A 26772-nucleotide genomic window follows, 5' to 3' on the forward strand; every position below is an offset into this window, starting at 1 on the left:
AGAGTTCTTAACGAATCACTCTCTTGATGTCATTTTGAATTGCGAACTGTTGAGCTTGTGCGTCCGGCGCGCAGTTTAAATCGAATAATTTGTGTTTCTTTTGAATAAAAAAAAAAAAAAAGGGAACGTCGCTGAATTCTTCCTGCAGCCTCATTGTGAATCATCCTGATCACCGTGTCAGCAGAGCGTCAGCAGCTACAGTGCAGCCTCTCCCGCTGCATATAAAAAATGTACCATCAAAAAAGAAAAAAAAGAAAAAGAGAAGTCAGCTATGTTCTTAAAAATGGCTCGCTTTCGCTCATTTGATCTCGGAATGCTTAGGTGCGAGGAAGTCGCGGCAATTACAGCAACTCGCAGGCATAGCATAGCAACGGCTCGTTATTCTGAAAACTTCATTATATTGAATTGAACTCATGTTTTTTTTTTTTTTTTCTTTGACACAAACCTTCTCCTCCTCCTCCATTGCGGGAGATGGAGATTTTCTTTTACAGGGATTCTTGTTACCTGTGGAGCGGCATGTATTCCACTGTAAGCTTTAACGTCTGCAGGCTATAAATAAGGCAGGAATCTGCAGCCTTCAGTCTCTTTAGTCTTTGTAAAAGCAGGAAACGGAGTTATGCGTGCACAGCCGGTGCTTCCTTCATTGATTTAGCGTAACGGTAACTGAAATGAGGTAATCTGTTAAGCTCTTATGGGAAAACTAAATAGCTTTTTTTTTTTTTTTTTTTTTGCTGCAACAGTAACAAGGACAAAGATTTATGCTTTTGTTTACCTTCATATTAATATCCAGTTGCTTTTTATGTCTTATGCTTAAGTCTTAATATTTTTAAGCATCTTTTCTGTTTGTTTTTCTTTATTGTTTTATCAATGTAAAAAAAAAAAAGAAGAAAACTTGCTACGTAGATGGAAGTCTGAGGGTAGTCCAACAGCGGCCCACGTTGTGTTTTGTGTTAAAAAAAAGGTTAAAGTTTACAGGAAGTCTGACTCTGTAGTGATGTGTTACTGGAGGACATGATTGACAGTACTTGAAAACCAGCTAAAGAGTATTAAAGTCAAACACAATCAAATACAACTGAAGTAAATATATTTTCTTCTTGTTTTGCTTTTCAGTTAAATCCTAGTTAGGTAATCGGTGAGTAGAGCGAAGAACAGGCTGGTCACATGCATGTAAAGGTAGCAGAAATTAAAACGGACAACATTGAGAGAGCACGTTTGTACGCTTCATTAAACTTTCTTGAGATACAATATTCAAGTCTGAGGTTTTCTTGTGTTTTCCTAAATATTTCCACTTTGTTTGGTCATGCTCGGCTGGTTGTGATTGGTTCTTCACCCAAACAAATTCAGTATTTGCAAGGAATACTCTGGATGAAAAACACCAGTTTGTGATAGTGGTTTCATTTTTTTTTAAAGGATGTTTTTTTTGTTTCTATTGGCCTTTATTTGACAGTATGTCAACAGGAAAAGGGGTTTTTTTTTGAGAGAGGGCGGCAAAGGTCAACAGGCCCAGACTCAAACCTGTGACGTATAGAACGAGCGTGTAAACACACTCACACACACACACACGCACACACACACACACACACACCCCACAGGTTATTCTTTGTTCATAAAGATGCATGCTCTCATATCAGTCTTGTTGAACGTAAACCTCCTAAAGCGGGACCAGAACTCCGACTTTACAGCTGCGCTTTTAGAGATTCGTGTCGAACGTGAGCAAGTGGTGAGGCTCGTGTCGTTGACGTGTGCGTTGGTGCAGTATCATCCAAAAACTCTATGAAATTATAAGCATTGAGACCTTTTATGGAAGTCCTACGACAAGCTCTTGATCTCTCCAATCCGTTACGTTCTATTGCAAATGGAGGTTACATTTTTTTTGTCTGTAGTTTAGTCAGCTTTCCTCTTGTTGTCACAAGTTTGTTTTTCCTCTGAAGAGATCTGGACTTTTTTCCCTTAGTTATTATTACTGTAACAGTTGTGGATATCTTCCACTACTCAGTAAAAATCAATCCAGATACGTCACGCAGGAACACAGAACCAAAGGCATTTGGATGAGCGGATGAGGAACGCGACCCAAGAATGACCTCGGCACCAGGTCGCCATCGGATCAGATGGAGCCCGTCTTTAATGATTACCCTAACCGACTTGAAATGATGTGACATGTTCTTTTAAAGTAACTGTATTCAAGTTATTATAACTTAAATCACTCCGATCATTCAGACGCTCGGCTTCGTCTAACAGCGTATTTGCATTCGCTGCGCTCGGGGCCAACAGCCGCTCAGACGCTAGCAAAGAACTAAGTGAGTGTTGGTCCAATTTAATGATCTCTCTCTCTCTCTCTCTCTTTTTTGCACCCAGTTGCTTAGCAACGTGGATCAGTTTGTCTGAAGCCTTGGCGTCCTGACTGAAACTTTGCGTCGTCGATCTGAGGAGTTCTGGAATAAGAAGCGGTGCCACACAAAAGACGCGTGGAATCAAACTTTCCTCCTTCTTCTTTCTCCTCTCGGCTGTCGCAGGACTCAGGCCCGACCTGACGCGTTTTCAGCACCGCCTCTGAACCAATGAAAGCAGAAAGTTAAGAGGAAGTCTGATTGGTTTTGGGCTTGACGGAGACATCAGGTTGATTGAATCCCACCTTCTCCTGTTAGCTACCGTAGTTAATAGTTAAATTGCAGCTTCAATTTCTGGCAGCGTGTTGGAGGGAAGCTCTCAGGACAGGAAGTCTAAAGCATCACCTGCTATTCTCTCCCTCCCCAAGTCAATTTTCTGCTGTAAATCATAGTGGCAGAGGAGGGGGATTAAAAGAGGAATAAGAGGGAATGGGAGCTCTTACTGCAAAGACACAGCTTGAATAAAATCAAGTATTTCTGTTTCACCTGACTCCCAAATCTCAGGAGGGAGCCGTTATATTTTTTACCAACAGTGATGGTTTCATTTAAGTTTTACAAAGATTTGATTTGTCGATGCTGATTTTTATCTGATTTCTCTATAGGTCATGTAGCACAAGAAGACACTGGAGCAGCATTCGTTTTATTTTATTTTTCTGTCATAAGTGGTCAGTAAGTATTCATATTACCAGTAGCAGGGGCGATGTTATAGTTAGAAAACAATAAATAAATCAGGGTTTTAGTATTTTTAAACAAAACAATTGCACAGTTGGCATTTTAAAATGCCTTTCTCGTCTCATAGCAGAAATTAGCATTGGCAGCGTTAGCGGTGCTGAAGCTGAAGTCTGAGTTTGTATTCTGTAGAGAAAATAGAATTGGAAATGTTGACAAAACTGTGTCAACATTTCCAGGGTTAGCATGTTTCATAGCTGAGGTTGAAAGTTAACAAGAATATATAACAGAGCAATTTTTGTGCTCCGTTTACCCTTCCTGTTAGCCGCTGAAAGTCTTTCTCTCTAACAGCTGGAAATGAGCCGTCTCTTACATTTCTTTAACTTGTCCTGAATTACTTTTAAAACGCCTCACGGTCATGTAATAACTGCTAACTTTTGCATTGTCTCACTGCAGTGACGGCATCCACACCGAATGTCCCAGCAAGAGCTGCTCACATGTGATGAGTTCACTGATTGGAAAAAGATCAGACTTTTGAGTATCTAACTGACCAGTCATCAACCAGAAAAAATAAAATAAATAAATTAAACAGTTATGATCACTTGATATATCTTTGTTTCAAATATGGATTATATAAGGAGGAACATCTTTTTATAATCAATGTTTGAATGACACGAGATGGATACAATATAATAATTTACACTACATTAAGAACAAACCTAAGTAATTTTAATTAATGCATCAAATCAGAGCCTGAGTGGCAATTTGCTTGTTTTTTTTTTAAACTGCATAGATTCAGACAGGTGAGCAGAAGGCGGAGCTGATTGGTTCACAGAGGTTGTGACATCAGTCCAATCAGCAGCACCAGCTACTGTGAAACAACAAGGTGCCGATATCGCAGCCAATCACAGAGCAGAACTGGCTCAGGTCCATTTAAAACACAGTGAGACTCGGTGAGATACAACTGAGCCCAGTTACATTTACTGATGAGCAGAATTACCATAACGGACTAAACATTGATGTTTTAATGGTTGCTTCTGTTTGTTGCCATTAATATTTCTCATTATTCCAATTGTTTGACTTGCTGAATTCAGCTCATAAAGGCTCCGTTGATCCCAAGGAGGAAATAAATGTCGCCGTAACTGGAATTATCCAAGAACATAGAGCGAGCCGTCATCTCAGGACGGCTGAACAAAGGGACAGAACCTCCTCCTCATTTGTCACCACATCTGTCGGCAATTAGGTGCAATTATCTTGACCATGGAAGACGGCTTCAAAGTCCGTCCCAAAATGCAACTGGGCTGGAGACAGATTTCCACACGCTAGTTCTTGTTTGTCCTGAGCGGATTAGAAAACGTGGCACATGACATATGCATATTTAAGAAACTTTACCTGTGTGTGCCGCTGAAATAATAAACCAGAGCAGCGTTGGAGGCTCTGTCGGTCTTCGTGTTTGCGCAGCCAGTGACAAGCCACTCTGTCTGCTTTGCTTACTCAGTGATTACCATGAAAGAAAAAAAACAAAAAGCCAGAGGATGACAGTCTGTGTCTGCTCCTCATCTTTATTTCATCAGGGTAAATGTTGTGGCTTCTCATCGCCCGTACTGAATACGTTTGTTTTTCATTAAGTCCCACTCTCGGCAGAAGGAACTGCAGACTCGCCGTTCTGCTGCAAACAGATTTTTAATTTTTTTTTGTACCCAAACATAACGCTGTGTCATCAACACAAACGTACAGAAGCACATTTCCTCACTTTGCTTTTGCCAACACGGACTAAATTAGAAAGCGAAAGCATCATTTTTCAGAATGATTCACTTTGACAGGCCTGGTTGTTGCTTTGTCACTCCGCGCGCAACCTCGCGTTTCGCCGCCCGATTGTTCCGGCCACGTTGTTGCCGTCTTTGAAGCAGAAGGCGTTTGCCGGTGTCGCTTTGCTTTATTTCGACAAGTCGGTTGTGTTTTCCTCGCTTGCTGCCATTACTCCAGTCAGCCTTAATCATGTGTGCACTCAGAAAGCGGAGCGCTGCCAAACACAGCAGATGTTTGTAGACAGGATAACCCGTTGTGTTCAAGTGCTGTCGGTACAACGGAAACTACAGTGCAAGAAAACAGTACAGATTTTTTTATATATACAGCAACAGATGAAAGTGTTCAATTAAACATTGATGAAGCAGAAAGGATGTAAATGCTGTTTGGATTGGATTTCTTAAACAAATCCCTATCCAAGTGTAAACGCTCTGATGAATGCAGTATTTTCATGTGTGAAGAAGTCCTTAGGGAAACGGCTTTATTGGTTTATTTAACAAACGTGCTGTAAAGTGAAATCTCCCATGGATGGATGGATGTCATAGTAACATATAACAAGGAATATATTGATGTAGAATGAATTAGTCCTGCTGTAGCAAACCGTATATTAAAACACTTAAAGAATTGAACAGGTGTTGTGTTCTTCATGTACAGTAGAAATATTTTCTGTTTGATAAAGATTGTCTGTCTGTGCAGGGTGAGATGGTTAAAAGTAGAGCTGCCTTCTCCGAGTTCTCCCAGTGCTGACTAGCAACAACCAATCAGAGCAAGGAGGACGGTCTTAGCGCTGTCAATCATGGCCATGTGCACGCTGCTCACCTTTTTCCTCGCCTCTGCCCCTTGCTTGCTTACAGGTGGAGGAGATCAATCTTTTCACAAATGATCCGTCACATCACGACGATTCTGAGACTCAGCTCAGTTAGGAGATGCACTATCATGCAGAAATTTGACTTTGTTGTCACTAAACCTATTTTGGATTGGTGAAGTAAATGACATATATATTAAATTATTTTCTAATCAGTTCCTTGAACTAAGTCTGGAAAACTGTCACCAGATCATTTAATTAATTTGCTTTATTTTTTTCCCTTTACCTCATTTAATTCCTGTTTTATCTACAAGTGCAAAGAGAGATGCTACGTGACACCGGATATNTAAATAACAAATTTGGATCCAAATTAACTGAGGTCAACTGAACTCTAACTAAACACAAACAAACTGACCTACCAAACAAAGAACAAAGGCTGCTTAAATAGGGGTGGAGTAACCCAAATCTACCACAGGAGGGATGTCTGACCAAACAAAAGAACAAATAAATACAAAATTAACTAAAGCATTCTATAAACAAATAACTTTGACTTAGCACAAACAATAAGTGAATATTTTAAGTGACAAAATTAAATAATAATCTTGGCATCTCCCCCTTCAGTCTCAGTAGTTTGTGGATGGTTTGCCCCAGGATCCTCCACCAGCTGGTTCCTATCAGCAGCACCTCAAAACACAAATATAAATAAACCATTCAGACAGACATTAACTAAAGTGTGCACCCATTAGAATATATGTCTAAATGAAATAACTTAAACTATACTAATAAAGAAATCAATACTAACACTATGTGGTGGTGGTAGGAGCATCCACCACAACGAGCTTGTGTACGCCATCAGCCCTTCCTCGGCTACAGGAAACAAGATTGAAGTGTTGAACTAAGATAATGCGAACACACTGAGAGCGTAATCCAACAATTAAGCACTTAACCTCAAGTTGCCTACCAGTCTGTGTGTGAGTGCATGAATAAACGCTGCTCTAGGATAAAACCCTCGTAGGGATGTGTATGCTTAAAGGACTATAGATTCATTTTCCATTGAAATGACCAACCTTGTTGGCATCCAGACATACAAGTTTACAATATACTTTCATAAAAAAAGGAAAAACAAAACAAAGCTAGACCTGGACATATAACTGTAGCTGTGTTTCCGTTGACCACATAATTACGCAATTTGACATTTTGAAAATAGATTTGCTTAATGCAAACACAGCAGTTTATATATATAAATATCTAAAGTTTTTAATTAAAAAAGTTTTGGCGCTAGGATGAGGTGATTTTTATGTATTTATTTATTTATTTTTGGTCGTGTCGAAGTTGGTTTATTTCGCAAAACTGCAGTGGAAACACTATTTCGCATCAGCCGAGTCACATGATCAACAACTGGATGTTGCCACTGGCGCAAACCACGAAGAAGACGACAACAGGAAGTAGTTGGAGGATGATGTTAACGACTTTTCGCGTGGACAAACTTATTCACGTGTGATTTTAATTGAGTTTCTTACTTAATGGAAACAGCTGCGAAATTGACAAAATACTACTAGTAGTCGTAATCTTCAGTGTATCAGATTCTGAGAATCTGTGTGTGCAGTGGAGGGGACAATGGACCCATGAAGTCGGTATGAACTCATTAGTCCTCACTCTGCCTGTTATACACAGTCTCTACCCACATAGTTCACTACGAGTTTTAACATGAAACATCCTTTAAAATAATGGGATATTGGGGGGGGAAAAAAAGGTGAAAACAGCAACGAACTGAGTCTAATTTGAGTTCAAATTATAGGCGGCAGGACCACCCAAATGTTTGGTCGGAGTGACGTGGAGCCACTAATTCTGTTGAGCTTAAAGAATCTCGACGTTTATACTGTTCTAAGCCCTTTTTCCGCCCACTGACTCTTATGTTTTCTAAACCTTTAATCTGCCGACCACACGAAATCGTAAAAATAAAAGATTTTCATCCTCTACATTGGTGTCTAAAAGTCAGTTCTGCACACTTGCAATCAAGGCTCGGGCTTAAGGGGCTACGAGAGATGGAGTCGGTGCTTCCTGCTCGGCGAGGCGTGAACCCTTACACACACAGAGGCAGCAGTTCAACGCTCCGAACTGAACTTCTAACTGATTGCATCATGGGAAACAACAGTGGTGAATTTTCTGATAATGTGTTTGACTCACCACTTAGAGTGGGCTTAATGCTCTTAACCACGGGCTGGAAATGTGATAATCAGGCAGGGACTCTGAGGCATTAGAGACAATTCACTGCTCAACAAGATGGTTGGAGTTAACATACTCCGCTCTCCACTAGGGCCTGACACATTTATCCACCATTATCAGTGTATTTATCTTTGATTGGACAAGTGCATGTGATTTTTTTTTATTTTTATTTTTTTAGTTCAACCACAATAAGGTTAGCTTTGCATCTCCTTCTGTAGCTTCATCAATCTACGTCCTTAGACCAATAATATGTTGCTTTGGTGTTAAAACTTAGATTAACAGGCTAGCATACAGCACAGAAGAGCTGTTACGTGTTGTTTTAAATCTTAGGATTGCAACCCCAAGCGCAAGCGTCTCTGACCGTCTGTATAAAATGTTGAATGTTAATTTAAAATGAATTTTTACATCCTGTCAATTTACATCACAAGTCTTATTCGCTTTGCTCCCAACCAACTCTACATCGTCTGATTCGCTAAACACGCAAAGTGGAAAAGCCCGAAGCTGAACGTGCTACACTTACAACTACAGTGGATTATGAAAAAAAAAAATTAACAAAAACGATTGACTGAATTTAAAAACGGTTAATCATGGTGACACTGATTGTATTCAAAGTGCGCAGCGAGGTCTGACCTGGGGAATTTTGAGCCTCCCAAACAAAACTGCAGTGGGGAGCCTTGTGATTGATGACACCAATACATGATGAAGACATCATAAAATAAAACTGTAACCAATCACCTATGACAATTTTTGTGTCTTAAACACGTTTCCTATTGTGTCAGAATCTAACATATAGCACAGACTCAACACAGAGCCCTTTGAAACTTTTCTTATTTTCTTTTTCATTTGTATTTTCAACATTTTCAATTATAGACATTCATGGGTGTTTTTTTTTTTCCCTGAGAGGCAATAATTCACTCGATACCTGGACACACGGACGCCGTGGGCATGTCTGCTGACCGTAAATGTAATTACATTCATCCTAGTTTAGCTTTATAGAAAAGATAATTAAAAATCCGTCCGTTCTGGCTTTGTTAATTTGCCGAGGTTTCCTGTAGATAAACATTCAGACTAAACGCCGCCAAATATCGTCTCTGTGCACGGCCGCTGCTGTCAGTGTTGGCGCCGAGCGATTCCTTCTGAGTCCCATCATAAGTTTTCTCTTATTTTCTGTTCCGACAATGCATGTCATGTTGCATTATTTGCCTTGGATGAGAGTGGGCGGAAAGGCAAACGAGATTAGTTGATGCATGCTCTTGTTTTTCTATGAGTGAATCGAGGCTTTCAGAAATGATTTCATGAGTCAGTGTTTGGAGCACGCCTTTCAAACTCGCTTCTGTTCCATGTTTTCTTTTTCTTTTTTCTTTCTTTCTTTCTTGACAACAGTAATGCTGGTGAAATGATGCTCTGCAGAGACACAAAGCATACTTCAGGGTGGTCTGTCAGTGAGCAACTGCTTGTTTTAGAGTAGTGGAGGATTTATTCTTAGCTGTGTATAATGGAAAATTGGCTGTGATTTCATTCCTTATATGCACCGTCTGCCAACTCTGAAGTTCACTTTGGGCTACGTGGTATAATTGCTGGGCTAAAGGTAGGATTTGATGGGACTCTGGCTCATCTTTCTTTTTTCCTTCTTTTCTTTTTTGCTTGTCCAATAAATACAGGGAATCTGTGTAAGGAACGGTATCCAGGTGTAAGACGGCAGCAAAACTCCCTTGCAAAAGGTCAAGTTTTAGAAATCTTTTAAGAAATAACTGAATATTTAAACCAAAAATATAAAAACCATTAGTATTGCAATTATCATGTTAACTCTTTCCATATGATGTAAAAAAAAAAAAAAAGGTAGTCAAAGTCGGTTGTCATTACAGCTGCAATGGAATCATTGTTGATCCAAGATAGAGATTGTATAAGATGACTGCATCTAAAAACAAGTTAAAAGTTGATTAAAACATGCTGAAGAAATGTTTTCTTTTTAAAACATTAGCTCTATAGAGTGTGTGCGTTACTGTGATGTAGTATCACATTTGATTTTTTTCCAAGCGTCATGAATGGAGATGAGAGTTCAGTGTTAAATGTGAGTGCATGAGGTGGTTAAATAGATATGGACAGAATTATGTGGTTCTCAGTAGGAGCCGCTCCAAACATTTGACATGCTGAGGCGAGTGACTCTTTATTGGCGCAGACAGAGCGCCTGCATTGTGTAGAATGAGATGAAATAAATTTTGGGAGTAAGTTGAAATAAATTACGTTTGTTTACAGGATCAAAGCTTTAGGAAGGTGGAGCGTTATTTGCATAAAGCTGCATTAGGTTTAGTTTAATGTGATAAGGGTTTTTAATATCCACACACCCCTTTAAACTACAGACCAGACCATTGTGTTGCGACACATTAAGCAAATTGCGTATCAGACAAAAAATATAGATTATAATCTTCCAACTGGATACCTACTGAAACATTCAGGTCTCATTCATTTTGTTGAGTCAAACAACAGAACAAAATTGGGGCTGTAGGTGGTAGAAATGCACCGATCAAATATTATTATCCGTATCGGTCCTAATATTGGAAAAAAGTTCTAGATTGGGTATTCGTGAAAGTTTGCTGCAGTTTATTTTTTACATGTTTGACCAAGATAGTGAACCTATTGTTTTCCGTTTTAGTTTCTTTATTATCTATTTCTCATTGGTTGTTGTCGCTCTGCCTGAACAAATTAAAGTTGTCGTTTTTGTGCGTTTGACCAAGCCTGTGACATTTCTGGTGTACTTAAATGTGCTGTAATGGTGCCGAGTTGTCAAATAAATTAGTAATTCAGTACATTTATGTCTATTAAAATAAAAAAATAAAAAACTACATTTTGAGTCAGTGCAGCACTTGTTTTTCTGTATCGGCTAATACTAAACCACAGATATATGTATGGGTTAGGAAGTCTCCCTGGTAGGCCACCCACACTGCCAGTCGGGTCACAGTTATGGACATTCCCTCAACTTACCTGCAGTAAGTTGCTACTAGCATATCTCTCAGCATGCACAGTGCTGCTGGTCCATAAATGATAACATTCTGCCCAGTGTTTGATCAGGTTATTGATATATTCTTGCCGCCACCGGCCGCCTGAATCAGATTCAAGTCATGCTGTGACTGTGAGGCCTGCATGCAGCCGTCTAAATTAAGTCGGATTGCTTTCTGCTTCTTCTCCAGCACAAGCGCTCCGCTCGGTAACATTGCTGCTTCCACAAGTCGGTTCCTGGTCTTCTGACAGTCCATCAAACCTGCGCTGTCAAATGTGTTTATCAAAACCGTTTCATCTGCTGCCGGATAAAAGGGGCTTTGAGTGACAGAATGTAAACGTGGCAGTTTCTACATTCACATGCGTTCTGCGATCTCATCCATTTGTCTTTGATTTCCTATGAGGAAAAAGGAAGGTGGGACTAAAAATGTAGCATTTACTTCCCGCATCCAAGTTTAGTTCATTAGTTTAAAAAAAAAAAATAGAACAATGATTAAACTAAATTGTCAGACCACAACTATTCATGAAATTTAATGTGCCAAAACACTGGGGGGGCAAAATCCTTAGTTAGCAACTACTGCCCTGTTTTCTAAAATAGAGAAGTAGTTTCTCTGTTTGCTCTTTTGTTTAGGTGTCTACGAGTTCATCTGCGGTAGTTTTTGCACAAAGACGGCTAATTTACAAGATAAGGTCTGGGTGCTGTCTCTAGGCTCAACAATTGTGCCGTTTTATTTATATTTCGTAAAGGTTGACATTTTTAAAATGCGTTTGGATGAAATCTACACTACCAGATTGTGTTTTGATCAATGCTAGTAGCTGCAATAATTGCTAATGTCAGTTGGCACAGATGAGTTAAAATATAAACTCTGTCAATCTTTAAAGCTAGCGCTAACCACTCTGCTTCATGGTGACGTCTATATAACAGAGTGGCATGATGTCACCTCTGCTTCTAATATAGATAATGACTTCTTGTGGCAGGAGGGTCTGGGATGCTTTCAATGTTGTCATCCTCAGCTCTGATTGGTCCACCTCTCATCCTGTCACTCTGATTTTGTTAAGAATATTTTTCCACAGAAATGTTCATTTTTACTGCAGTTTTACTTTCATACCCTCTAAATGAATTTCCGCTCAAAGCTAACTTATCATTGACTCCTGTGTCGGTGGCTATAGTAAATAGGCTAGTCCTTTACTCTTGTAGTCAGTGTTATGAGCCTGTTCATACAAGTTTTAGACCTTAAATAACTTCAGCGTCCTCAGATCACTGATTTTTATTTTTTATGTGTTCACTAGCAGCTCAAATGCAATAAAGCTGTATTTCTTACAGTGTTGCCTGGCCATCTGTGCTAATTAAAAATGGTGTGGAAGTGGCTAAGTGCGCCTGCTGCAAGGGTTGATGTTGGCTCACCACTGTGATGCCTGTCAGCCATCGACTTAAGATGTTGGCATCATCTGCTGCTTTAGACCACCGACTACTATTGTACACATTACTCAAGTGAACAAAACTCCATGAAGAAGTCCAGATGGTTACTTTGACAACAAAATCTGATGTCCGTTGTGAAATTAACCTAAAACAAAAGCTTCTTTTGTGATTCCTTTTTGTTGTACTGGTAGGTCTGACAAAAATTAACCAGATTTCACTCCAGATCATCTGATGTAATGAAAAATCTCCCAGTGGGGATTATCATCCGCGCTCCTTTCAGTGTAGTTTGTGCAACAAAATGTGATTTATAAAACTGAACGTGTATGATTTATGGCTGATTTTTCTTTTAATTATTGGTGTTAAAATGATTTTTTTTCCTACATTTTCTGCCACGAGTGCTCATAAATTATGTTTTGGAGATAAAGTCACAGTGAATGTTGGAAAGCATTCACAGTAAAACGGAATTATAGTGATATATTAAAACTAAATTACACATTGCACATTTTAACTTGTATTTAGCATCTTTTTTTGAGAATTAGAATAATGAGGGTTTTGTGTTTCTTAGATGTTGCTGAAAATGTGCAAAGGTTTCACATGTAAAGGCAATCAGAAAGGCTAAGTTCTCTGTTTTATGCTGCCTCTGCACAGAACGACTCTTAAGGTACAAAAGAAACTTCTTTTATCTTTTGTGTCATTCGGCTGAAAACTGTGTGCTTCATATTTTCTCATTTTCAGTAAATAAAAGACATCGATCCATGTATTCCAGATAGTATGCATTATATGTTTCTTTTTCTCGTGTAGGTCAAGTAGACTTTGTGACTCTAAACAAGCCCTGTTTGGTAGGAACGACGGCAAAAATGGTTCTTTGGATTTGAAAGGTTGCTGAGCTCTGCCCTGGAGTATACTGACCTTTACCTCAACTCTGAGGTCTCCACAAAGCCGCCTGCATTTCAATTTCAGCACGTTCCATTACAGAGGCCAAACACTCAAAAGAATAAAATATAACAACTTTCCCATTATGCATCCAGCCTTCGCTGCAGTTGGCTATAAAGTCAGAAATGCGGCTTCCTTTTAACCCTCCTGCAGTTTTTAAAGACACTCGAGGGTTAAAAGTCACGTAGATCACGCAGGTTATTTTACTTTGTGTTTTCTGGCGGGGTCGCACTGACCCTGCGTGCGCTTGTTTAGTGCATGTGTTTTGGAAACTGACGGTCTGACGGGACAACTTCCAGATATTTAATATTACTAACTTAGTCTTTTGTCAGGTTCTCAATTATGTTCTGTAATGCCCCATTGGAGAACATACATTTTGAATATCATTGAGAACCTGATAATATTTAATTATTTATCTGTACAAAACCTCTGTATACATTTCTGGCACCAGCATTCTGCATACAAAACAGAGCAATAAAACAAGCTGTGATGACTTAAAAATGAAGACGCTGCGCCTCATTTAATCGTTTTAAAGTCTTAAAATGAAATTCAGCTTATTATTTTTGATTTATAACATTTAGTCAACACCGCTCAGTCTGTGTGATTCTCAAAGGAGAAAAAGTACAAATAGTTCACTGCAATATGCATTTTTAAATTAAACACAGTAATATTTAAAACTCTTCTTGACTCTAAACATTGCTTGCCGGCTTTATTCACCTATTCCTCTTGTAATTGGTAAACAATTGCTTAACAATATTTAGCTTATCTTTAGCTTATCAAACTAGACAAAAAGTGAATAACATTTTACATTCACAGTGAACCTTCTGTCACCTCTGCCATTTTTCATTTCACAAATTTCTCCATCTCTTCTCCTCCTTCAGCTCTGAACACCAGTGTCCCTGGCATCATAGGTTACTTCTTCTATCACTTAGAAGATCAGTGTGAGCACTGCTGCCACCTAGTGGCTTGAGGCCTGTTTGAAGTTCAACCACTAAAAATGACTACTACAAATACAAAAAAAAATAAATAAATAAATCATCGCACTGACACTTAAGCTCCACTATTTGAGATGCACTGAGTCAGCATTACGTGGTACGTAGGTATAAGGCGTTCATCATTTTGGATTTTTGAGCGCCAGTCGAGCTGAAACCCGGCCAATTCTGGTCAGCATCCGATGTCTGTTTTGTCTGCATGCACAGTTGTGGACAGGAAGTGATTTCCACTGCGGCTAAACAAGCTCAGGAATCCCTTGTGCATCGTTAGAATCAGGTTTCATGCTCAGTCGCTCTGGTTTAAATGCAGCTGGAGTCTCTTTTTTCCTCTCTGTCTTTGTACAACCAATGGGAGGAGAAAAAAATGTAGGGAAAATTGATGAAGGACGTTCTTGTTGCTCCCGTTCTCTGCAGGAGAACGTCCTCCACTCTGGATCTTAAATCCTTTCTGCACCATAAATATATTTTAGAACAACTTTTACAACGCTCATTGGAGATGTTGGGTTTATGTCAAAATGGATTTTTATGAGTTTTCCTCTGTCTGCCAACAAGTTTCTCTGATATAGAAAAACAAACCACCGACGGCTGCAGAGTCCTCTAAGGCCACCGTTATGACTGATTCGTGCTGTCACACGCATTGCTTTTGTGGAGAATCAAATGTCTTTTTTTTTTTTATTCTTTTTTTTTTTAACTTAGCTTCCTGCTGTTGTCTTTCTTTGCAGAAGAACATGACATTGGCGCCCCAGGAGAGCAGAAACAGCCAAGCCGGCCCCCTGCACAAGAAGAAACCTCCCAAACTGCCCAACGGCTTAAGCCTGGAGTCATGCAGGAACAACCACAACCAGCACCAGTCGTCAGACCAGGAGAACAACCCCCGCCTGGCGCACACACAGGGGAAGAGGAAGAAGAAACGCCTGAAGAAGAAGCGCGCGACGGTGAGCTAAGTGCATTGATGCGTGAACGTATTTCTGCGTGGATTGTAGTGTAGAAATGAGAGCTGTCAATTACTTTTATGGGCAGCTATAAATAAGAGGACGGCTCACCTTGTCAGGTAATGTGTAAAGTCAGATTAGCGGTTTAGAGTTTCAGGAAAAACTTTCCACAAGTCGGCTCTTGTTGTGGCAGAACTTTGTTTTCGGCATCATCCGTCCCACAACTACAAGTTCATGTTGTATGTTTCCCGTCACTTTATTTGACTTGGTGTTTCCTAAGTAATAGTGAGCAGTTTTGGCTAATAATCAGGGCTGTTAGCATTCAGATGTGTTGGCGGTGAATGTGGTTAATCGTGCGGTAAAGCATGTGATTAATCTGAAAGTTTTAAAGCCTGAGAGTTACATAATGCAGATTAATTGAACTGCCTATTCTGACCGAAAGGCAGCAGGTTATGGACTCGACACACAGGGAAACGACAAAAGTTGGGCATGTTGCAACCTTGAAATTTCGCGTGCATGAATTTCGCTGGTCGCTCATTTTGCATTTTAACTGGTTGCAGTGAGACAGAAGGAGGGACGTGCATATTTATATTTCAGACTTACAAAGTTAGGCGTAGGGATTAATCACATTGCCAGTGTGTTATTAATGGGATTAAATATTTTAATCAGCTGACAGCAGTGCTAATATTTCAACATTCCTCCGTATGGATACGACAATATTAATATTGCTGTCACAGCAGGGAGCTGACATATATAACCCTACTCTTAGTTGTTTTGGGGGTTTTTCTCACACTAGCACAGCCACATTGCTGACATTGCGTCTCTGCTGTCATGCTTTGCTATTTTTCAGACAAAATCTTGTGATTTATTCATAAAAGCTCTTCAGATTTCGTAGGGGGGGGCGAAAGTATTTCTTCAGCAGAAGTGATGGTTGCTGCTTTGACTCCATAATCATAAGCTGTTTTAAGAACCTGCTGTGCTGATTGCACTGCAGCCATGTTGCACATACACTTTAAGTTATTTCACCCTCAGGAGCATTTCGTGTGCCGACAGCGAGCGGTGCTTTCTTCACATATACAGCAAAAAAATAAAAAATAAATCGAATTCCATTAATGCGTAAAATATTGGCAGCCCCCTTTTTCACTTTTTGTGACATCATAACCACAAACAAATGTTTCATTTGGGTGTGAAGTGATAAATCAACAGACGACATCAGATAATCATTGTAGTGATAAATGTTTTTGAAAGGCATTTTTGTTTACAGAGACATTTTATTCCATTGTATTTATGGTTTCAGTTGTGTGTGGTTTTTATTTCACATTTATTATTTGTTTTTGGTTGTTTGGGGATTTTTATTGACACAGTTACTCAAACGATCGATCAGTCAAGTTTATTAGTTTAGCACGTTTCAGCACCAAGGCAGTTCAAAGTGCTTTACATCTTAAAAATACAACAATAAGAAGTCATTAAAATAGACACCATACAGTCAACAATTGAGAAACCAGTAATAACCTTTAAATTTTGATGCATGAAATCATTAAAAACCCTCAACACGCATCAAATATGTTGGTCAATCTTCCATTTACTACGGTTCAAAATCAACTCTAGATGGTGGGGTTTTAGCCTTGATTTAAAGGAACTTAATGTTTCGGCGGTTTTGCTTTTTTCTGGAAGTCTGTTCCAGATTTGTGGTGCATAGAAGCTGAACTCTAGAGTTCTATGTTTGGTTCTGGTTCTGGGGATGCAGAGCAGAACTAGAACCAGAAGACCTGAGAGATCTGGAAGGTTGGTACAACAACAGATTTGTAATGGGTTGATTACAAATCTGTTGATTTATAAACTATCTACAGTATTTTAAAGTCTATTCTGGAAATTGGGGTGATTTGATCGGTCTTCCTAACTAATCTTATTTCCTGTAATAACCCAAGCTTGTGGGACCATTTGGATACTAAATAAGAGGGGTCCTAGGAGTGAGCCTTGTGGTACCCCACATGTCACTTCTGTCCACTTCCATGAGAAGTTACCTATTAAAACAAAGAAATTCCTGTTCTTTATGTAAGATTCAAACCAATTGAGTACTGAGAGTCCTGTCCAATTCTCCAGTGGTTTCAATAATGTATCATGGTCAACAGTGTCAAAAGCTGCGCTGAGGTCTAACAGAACCAGCACTTGTGGTTTTTCCACAGTCTGTATTCAAGCAGATGTCATTGAACACTTTGACAAGTCTCAGCTCTATGGTGAGTACAGAAACCATGCAAAGTTGATGCCTCTGTAAGCACCAACTTTGCATGGTTGTGGTGCTGACAGCAATGTGTCTGAACCACTGTAGTCCTGGGTAGCAATGGAAACAGAACAATATCCTATTCATTCGCTTATAGCGGCAAAAATAATACAATGAATTATTTCTGTCATCACTTTGTTTTGCATTCCTTTATTTCCAAAACACTTCCATAACATGAAGCCATCATAGCTCATTAAAGTAGAATCAATATAGACAAAGTGATCTCAGTGTGAAGTATGCCTTCTCGGTGATGAGAGCATACAAACGAGTCTGTTGAAGGAGATTTTTTGTGAGCAGCAATGTAACAAGGTCACAAATGAATATTTATGTTACCCTGATGCAGCAGTAAATTTCTGCCAGCAATGACTTTTACAGACCTTCCTATGGTTCCATACAGTAAGTGCACACAGTGCCACATGCACAGAGAGAGCCTCTGAGGTTGAGCTCTGTTATCTCCCTGGACGAGGGTCACTCTATTTTAGCTGTGAATTCAAGAGCTGCATGAGCTCCAGCAGAGAGAACATGTTACCTGTACAGGTACATTCACCTGTACAGGTACATTCACCTACACATGTGCTACTCAAATGTTAGAGCAAAGACCTGATAACAACATGACTGCATTGTATTTCATGCTGGACTGTACAGGAGGAGTCTCTTCCTTGGGTATGCTGAAAGCTTCAAGTGGCTCCAACTGAAGGCAGCCTGACCTACATTTTGCCTATTTGAGCTTGTGTGATCTCTTACAGGACTAATAGACGCATATAGGGAAATTAAATCCAGTCTACAGGTGTTATGTTTATTAAAACCTAAAACAAGACCATAAAATCTACCATGTGAATTACAATATATGTGCAATATACAAAATTTATGCATCAGATTAGCCCTAATTTGTTCGCTGATCAAACAAATTAGGGATTTTGTCTGGTAGAAAAATTTTGTCTGGTAGAAAAATCTACCAGACAAAATCCAAGAGAAGGGGAGAAAGCCTTTGTTTATCCAGTCCATGTGTGTTTTGTGGATTTCTACAGTCTACAAAACACACATAGAGTCTTATGATTGTGTCGCTTTAGGCATTTCGTCTAAAGCGAGGAGTCGGGAATGCTTTTAAGCCACTGGCCTATCCGCATAATCGAAGCAAGAGGCCATTCTGTTGGATGGTACAATAGGATGGACTCTGAGTATGAGGACTCAACAAGTATTTTCTAAGTTCAGATTCTTGACAGGTGGAACTTTCTTCTTTTAAACTCTTAGTGGCCATCACAAATGAAGAAGTCTGTAAAAAAAAAACGTACGTTTTAAACTCAGTGAATTCCTTGTGTGTTTCTTCCAGTTGTATCAAATATGGTTTTGATGACCTAATGAGGCAGACTGCTGCTGCAAGTACTCAGACTTTTAGAACAATGTTTTTTTGTTCCTGTCAACATGCAGATTGACCCACGAACCTTCATTCGCACTGCAGAATTTCTCTGTCACACTTAATGACATTTGCATAATTGTAAAGCTCATCGTCTTTGCCTCCTGCCACCTCCTGTTTTTTTGTTCTCGGAGCTAGCCAGCAGAGCTATAATCTCCTCATTGGCTCCGCCGAAAATAAATCTTAAACTATTGTCCTTATTCAAGGTTACATTATAAATATCAGACGTCTCTATCAAGGTTTAATTCTCCATTTTTGGAAAACCTACAGTCGGAAGGCACAGCGGCTGTTATCAGCAGTGTCACAATGACAGAACAAAAAAGGAAAGAAGAACATTTCCTGTTGAATAAAGAAATAATTATATTTCCCTCATTTCGATTCCTCTCCCAGCGCGGCTCGAATATTTCTGCTTTCTTTTTCGTTTTCTCTTTGACATTGACCCAGTGTGCTGATCTATGGGATGTCGTAAGCTGCAAATGTTGCCTCCCCTCCAAGTTTACACCCAACTCTGAAAATTGAGCCCAGGTAGGGGTTAAACCTGAATATACATAAGGTGGTTAGTGATACAGAATAAATCAAAAGCATCCCCAGCCTCTCTGCTATTGATGTCATTTTATTAGTTTCTCGTCTCCAGTGTCATATGAAGTTACAGATTGGTTTTCTTGAGATGACTATCTCAGGCTTGAAAGGTCAAAGGGTGTTGCATTAAATTAACTTTGCTCAACTTTTTTAGACGAGCTCTATAGTCATATTGTTTTGATTTTGGGGTGATTCATGACACGTCTGTCCTTACAAAAACAAGAAGACGCATTAAAATCCACTGAGCTGTCATATCATTGTGCTGAACTTGACCTGTTACGTCATGGACTACACTAGATCCTGGAGGGTGTGCTGTGGGATTTGGCACCAAGAAGCTAGCTAGCAGCAGATGCTTTAACTTATTCAAGCTGCGAGGTGGGGCCTCCACGAATTTGCCTCGTTTTTCCAGCACACCCCACAGATACAGAAATTTGTCTTAAACTAAAAATGTTAAACTCAAAATTCTGCCACAAATGTGCCAATGTGAAGAACCAAGAAATAACATTCATGTAGGTATTCGCAGCATTTGTTTTAATACGTTGTTGACGTTGTTGATTCAACTTTGACAGCAAGTTGAGCCCTCAGGTCTTTTTGAACGTCATGCCACCATTTTTCTCACGTGTCTTTGGGCAGTTTTACCAAGTCTTCTTTGCAGTTCTTCTCAAGATCTATCAGGTTGGATGGATTCGTTCAACAGCCAATTTTTTAGACCTCTCCAGAGATGTTCAATTAAACTTAAGTCCAGGCTCTGGTTTGACCACTCCAGGAAATTCAAAGAGTGATTCTGAAGCTTCTCCTTTGAGGTCTTGGCCATGTGCTTTGGGTCGTTGTCCCATTGAACTATGAGATCCAGATGATCTGGAGCAGGTTTTCATCCAGGGTGTCTCTGGACATTGCTGGAATCATCTTCCCCTTTATCACTGACTAACGTGCCCGTCTCTACCAGAAGGTCCTTCAGGTGCCTTTTGCTCAACTCCAAACAGGCTGCCATGTCCTTATTATTAAGGAATGGCTGCTCTTCCATCCAGACCTGATTGGTGGATTGCTGAAGAGACTGTTGTCCTTCCAGAAGGATCTCCTCTGTCCACAGAGAAACCCTGGAGTTCTGACAGGACGATCACTGGGTTTTTGGTCCCCTCTCTGACTAAGGGCCCCCCTCTCATTGCTCAGCTTTAGATAGAGTCCTGCTGGTTCCAAGCTTCCTCCATCCACCTATGATGGAGGCCAATGAGCTCATTGGAACAGTGAAAGCAGCAGAAATGTTTTTTTCTTGATCCTTCTCCAGATTTGTGCCTCAACACAATCCTGTCTGAGTTTTACAGGCCATTCCTTTGATTCCATGCTTGGTGTTTGACCTCTGACCTGGCCTGTCTACTGTGCGATCTTAAATAAACAGGTGTGTGCCTTTCCAAATCAAGTCTAATCAACTGAATTTACCACAGGTGGACGTCATTCAAGCTGCAGAGACATGAAGATGGTCAGTGGAAACTGAATTTTGAGCTTTATTTACAAAATATTAAGCAAAGGCTGCGAATACTTATGTGAATTTGATGTTTTTGGTTTTCTATTTTTAACAAACTACCAAGACACTAAAACAAAAGTTTGCACATTTGTGTGTAGAATTTTGAGAAAAAAAAAAAACAATATTAATTTATAATACAGTTGAGAATAACAACAAAATGTGGAAAAAAAAGTGATATTTTCTGGACACAATGCAAGTTGAATATATGGACATTGTCACCGTGGTAACAGTATCAATTTCTGCTATGGCGTCAGAAACAAACACAGCAAGTTTGCGCTCTCCTTCTCATTCCTTATCCATTATGTAAATAGTTGTTTCCAGCTTTTTGTCTCTTAGGTTGTCATGTTTTCCCGAGGAAGCTTTGTTCTGCTCACTGACAGAGTGGGAGCCTGTGGTGGTTGCTGCTTTGTACAGTCGCTCTGGTAAACAGAACAGCGTGCTGTGAGGCCCATCTGCTCTCTGGGGTGATGAGGAAAGGAGTGTGGTGGATGAGCAAGGAGGGCTTAGGTTAGATCTCCCTCCTCCGAACCCCTCATGTCTCAGAGAAACCACCTTCCTGTCTGTCTGCTGGTCTGTCTTCTTGTTTGTCAGCAGTTGAGGAACAATAATGTAAAAAAAAAACAAAATGAAAATTAAAAAATCGGTTTGTTTTCAATGTGAGAATCTCGCTGAGAAACAACATAGAGCAGCTTCAGACTCGGTTCACTTTAGTTGGCCGGTTTCCCGCTCATCCTTCAAACAGTTTTTAACCGGGCTGAGGTCGGAGCTTTGAGTTGGCCTCCTTTGTTCACCGGAACACCAGTGAGACTACGTCTGTGTTTCTATTAACCATAAAATTGTGCAAATTTGAAATAAAAAAATTAATAAATTTGCTTAACATGCCAATTTTGAAAAAAGAAAAAAAAATGTTTTGTGATAAACAGTTTTTGTGCTAGAATACGGTGTTTTTAGGCAAGTCAAATTTATTTATCCGTCCATTCATTTTCTGCACACCCTTGTCCCTTAGTGGGGTCTGGGGCGTTGTTCGTTCCGAAGCTAACGTTTCGGGCGAGAGGCGGGGGTCACCCTGGACAGGTCGCCAGTCTGGCAACACAGCGCACACAAACAACCATGCGCACACAGGAGAATTTAGAGAGACCAATTACCCAGTCATGTTTTTGGACTGTGGGAGGAAGCCGGAGTACCCGGAGAGGACCCACGCATGCACAGGGAGAACATGCAAACTCCATGCAGAAAGACCCCGGGCCAGGAATCGAACCCAGAACCTTCTTGCTGCAAGGCAACTGCGCCACTGTGCAGCCCAAATTTATCTAATAAGATAAAAACAGATTTATTGATAAAGATATAGTAGCACTATGGATCTGTTTATTGGGAAATGTTCATGCTCTCTCTGTATGGTTATAACTCAACAGCTAAATGGAACATGTCCGGTGCTGAACGTGATGGTTTCTGAGGCGCTCAGAGTGTTGTCCAGCTCTGGGATTTGAAACAGCCTTCAAAGAGAGGTCTCGAGCAGGCCGGCTGGTCAACTTGAAGGGCTCTGAACTCTGGCTCTCTGGATATTTTAACTGGCTGGGATCTCACTCTGCCTGCCCTGATGGAGAAGTCCTGCCTTAGGACTGCCAACGGCTGGGTTATTATCCAGCGTCAGTCTCTTACCTACACTGAACTTTCACTTCAACCTGCTGGAGGCCGCTTGTAATGAGATCAAGCTAAAAGCACTAATGGCTGCTCTCAAGGGGCTGGTTTATATATATCTGTGTGTGTGTGTGTGTGTTTTGTCTCCTGTGTCCTTGTGTAAATATTTGGACTGAAGCCCTTATTGTGTCAAGATGGAGGCAAACTTGCCATGGTTGTCAATCTCCATTGACGATGTAATGCAATGTTCAGCTCTTTCAGCTTTGTGGGTCACCCTTAATAAGCTTATCCTTTAAGCCAGTAGGAGATTTGAAGAAAAGCATTGTCCTGATTGTCAGATAAGATGCCAAATCCGTCCTGTGGGGGATGATAACCGTCACTGTCACTGTGGCTCTTCATGCAGCAGCGTTGGATCAAATCAAATCATTGTGGCTTATTCTGAGACACATGCCCATTATGTGTGAACATGTCGACGCTGCTCCGTGTTTGACAGTGGCCTGTGGATTTACCGAAGGGAATATGTGATTCACGGGTAGGTTTCTGTACGATATATCGAATCACCATTATCGTCACAATCGGAACAACTTCCTTGGACGTGATATTGTTTTAAGATTATGCATTCATTTTCAATATAGCTGTTCAATTAGCTGGACTCAAACGGCCCTTCTTGCAAAACCATGATGTGTAGCTCAAAGACCAAGAGTGTTTTCACACCTGATGGTCTGCAAAATCGGAGCATTTGTTGCATTTTTAGCTGCTTACATACTGCAGCTTTTAATAGTGGGATGCATTGCGACCGGTTTCACGACCGTGCCTGATATAAAGCGCAATATATGGGCTAGTCAAACCTGAGATGACAGTCTCTTCTCAATAACAGATTTTCAAAAGCACTTAATGGTGAACCATTCAACATGTGCAAACAACGAAACTGCATTTTGACTTTTCACGAAAACATATTTCTAAAACGTCATCTCTCGTCGTCGTTTTAAACCCAACATCGCGAATCGCATCATCTCTTGTGCTGGACGTTCTGCCACGCCCTTTGCCCTGACCTGTGAGATCCTTCCACAGCAGCGTGCTCGTGTCGGCTCCTCTGTAAACCTCTGAATCGTCTCCGCGATCGTGCGCGTCTCTGCGATCGTGCGTATGTGGCGTAGGCACTGAAGCTTCGTAAACCGGTCTTTCCACGCTGTCATTCTTTCCTCTGTGCTCGAGCTCTTCTGACAGCACATTCGCACCTCGGTATCAGTAACTTCATGCTTCCGCCCACTCCCGCTGCATCTCGTACGGATGACTCGTATGTCTGTGTTGTTCCTACTTCCAAAGGCCTGTCTGTAGCAGGAGCCCCCTGATGCTGTTTGACACGTCTAGGCCAGCATGTCTTTGAAAATGGTTTAATGGGTTTTCCTTTTTTCTCTCTTTCTGCTTGCCTTGCATTAAAAGAACATGCTCCTTTGAAGTGTCACTCCTCTAAGAGAGGACAGCAAAGAGAGGGATAGGGGACCTGCTTCACGACTGACTCTTTTTCATAGCTCGCTCTCTCTACATCTGCTGAGTAAAGACAGCCAACATTTGCTCTCGCTGGTCACCATCCAGCCTCGTGCTGGATCTCTCTCCTGACAGCCCCCACTATCAGCTCATGAAAAATTAAGTGGCTGTACTTAAAGTGTCAGCCACTTTAAGCCCAGACCCATTCCAGCTGCCAGTCAATGCTGGCCGGTGGGTTGTAAGTGTTTGAAGAAGCTTTTATCGTGGTTGTCCTGCTCCGTCGCAGTCAAACGGGCTTCAAACCCGGCCTGCTGTCGGTTACAGCGCTCAGGCTTAGTGACGAGAGCTCAAGATAGTTTGAGCCCTTCTGGATGGGAAAGATTTTTTTTTTTGTTTCTTCCCCAGAATTTACTCCTGCTAAAGGAAACACAAAGTTCCCAATGCAACTTCAATGCTTTGTCCTCTTTCTTTATATCCGACCTGCTGGAATGGCAACGCATAATAATGGTGTGAAATGAATTCTTCAATATAGAACAGACTTTTAATTATAACGGGTTATTTTACAACAGAAATTGTTGTAAACAATTAAAACCCTTTTTTATTTGTTTTAGGGAACCAACTAGAGCTCATATAAATTCCAACTTCTGTCTTAAATGTATCACCTCAGACAGCAGTGTGGCCTGCTGTCAATTTACATTTTGACTCTTCAATCCTGCACGACATATCAGCACTAATATCGGTATCGGTCGATAGTAGTCTGTTTTTTTTTTTAAACATCTTGGTATTAAGGTGAGGTAAGGTAACTTTATTTATACAGGACATTTTCAGCAACGAGACAAATCAAGGTGCTTGACACGAGTTAGAGGAAATAGAAACAAAATAAAAGGAAAGCAAGAGAAAAATATAAAACGTTTGCAAAAAGTGAAAGTGTAGAACTACATATTGGTTCCCCATGTTTAATAAGAATAAGAATTTATAAACTAGTAGGGATTTCTCTGGATTCTTGATATGATAAAACCAGATGTTGGTTCTCCATGTTTGGTTCTATAAAGTAGACGGTCCTAAATGTTGATCTGAGGTAATGAGTAGTTTCTTTAGACGAGTTTCTCTCGATTCAGAGTTTGTTCTAGTTCCTGCTCTGGGTTGACTGAGATCCTCCGGATCTTTTTGTTCTGTAGTCCTACAAAAAGTCCTACAAAACAAATTGGGCCAATATTTGTTTCCAAATTTTTTGCCATTTGTTTCTGGAGGGACAGGGAGAAAGTTGGTCATGTGGTTTTTGTTTGGTCATGTGACGGTGACTGAATGGACCAAATCCCAATAAAGACAAAGTAGTCTAAAATGTGTGGTCTAATTTTGCTTCTTTTTATTTTTACATTAAATCCACTACATCCAACTACCTGATATAAAATTTAAAGGACTCGTATCACCTAAACCACATAAATTCAGCTTCTTCATTTTTCAGTCGGACTAAAATCTATTTTCACTTTAAAGTGAGTGGTAATGTAATAGTTATAACTGCTGAAGGAGAAATGACGGATTCTTAAAGTCTCTCTAATCGTCATGTTGTTGAAGTGGAACTTCACAGAACGTAGATAAAACTGCACAAGCCTCATCCTTTAAAAAGACTCAGTGGCTTTATTTTTCTGTTTGAGCTATCATTTATTTTACAAATCTAACGGCTCTGTTCTTTAATCTTGAAGCTTCCCCTGAGGATTTTTTCCCCCCTCCTTTAATCATCCATCCAAAGAAAATCCTGAATGTGTGACAAGCGCTATAAATAGCTGCTAAACTTGGAAAATGAGCTCATGATGAGCACTTGAGGTTAGCAGAAGCGGTGCTACTTCATGGCATGAAATGAGAGAGAGTCTTAAACGGCCAAGAGAGGAGCAATATCTGAAAGCTCATATCTGCACGAGAACTAGAAAATCCTCTTTATTTGCTTTTCATCAGTTGCAAAAGAGAAAATTTCTATGATCCTTTTCCTCCATTTCCGTCTTTTTAGAGCACAGTAGACTATTTCCTCTGAGCAATTTGTCCATGTAGGAGTTATTTCCAGTCAATTCTCTGATATTTGATTACCATCAGCCCAGTGGTGATGTAGCTTTCTGTGGAATAGCAAGGGCTAATGTTCATACAGTGGCTTCCATGTTGCATCTGAAAAGGACTGTGTTGTGACTACTGTATATAATTAGTACATTTTCCAGCTGATTTTGCGTGTGAATATTTTGTTTTCCTTGTCACAAAAATTTAGCTGGAGAAAGGAGACTTTCCGATGTTCAAAACTTGTAATAGTATTTTTTATTTTTTTTGGTTCAAATAAAAATCTGTAAAGTTGGTGAGAATTTATATTCAACCCCTTTTATTCTGAGACCCTTCAAAAACAACCAGGCGCAGCCTAATGCGGATACAAATCCCTTCATTGACCCTGGCTAAACAGATGATACTGGCTTATGTGTAATTTAATCTCAGTCTAATTCCAGGTGATCTGTGAAGGTATCAGAGGTTTGTTATTGAACATTAGTGCAGTGGCCCAGAAGGGTCAGGAAAATGCTAAAGCCACAACCAAAGAACACAACAAAAGCCACAAAAGACGTCATGCTAAAATTGAAATTATGCTAAAACGGAAGGAATGCTACAATGGCTTTTTTGCTGTGGAAGCTATGTCAAAATGAAAATTATG

At 40.1% G+C, this 26772-nt stretch overlaps 1 protein-coding gene across 12 annotated transcripts in view; it reads left to right on the forward strand.

Annotated features, from left to right (window-relative positions):
• auts2a (activator of transcription and developmental regulator AUTS2 a) overlaps positions 1 to 26772 on the forward strand; it is a 335460-nt gene that overhangs the window by 45988 nt on the left and 262700 nt on the right. For all 12 annotated transcript variants that reach the window (XM_016674296.1, XM_007557979.2, XM_007557978.2 and 9 more), the window contains exon 3: positions 14958 to 15170. In XM_016674296.1, the coding sequence (XP_016529782.1) occupies positions 14958 to 15170 (213 nt within the window). The remainder of the gene's footprint in view (positions 1 to 14957; positions 15171 to 26772) is intronic.

Source organism: Poecilia formosa, unplaced genomic scaffold (genome assembly GCF_000485575.1).
Source record: "Poecilia formosa unplaced genomic scaffold, Poecilia_formosa-5.1.2 Scaffold93, whole genome shotgun sequence".
Taxonomy (NCBI): domain Eukaryota; kingdom Metazoa; phylum Chordata; class Actinopteri; order Cyprinodontiformes; family Poeciliidae; genus Poecilia; species Poecilia formosa.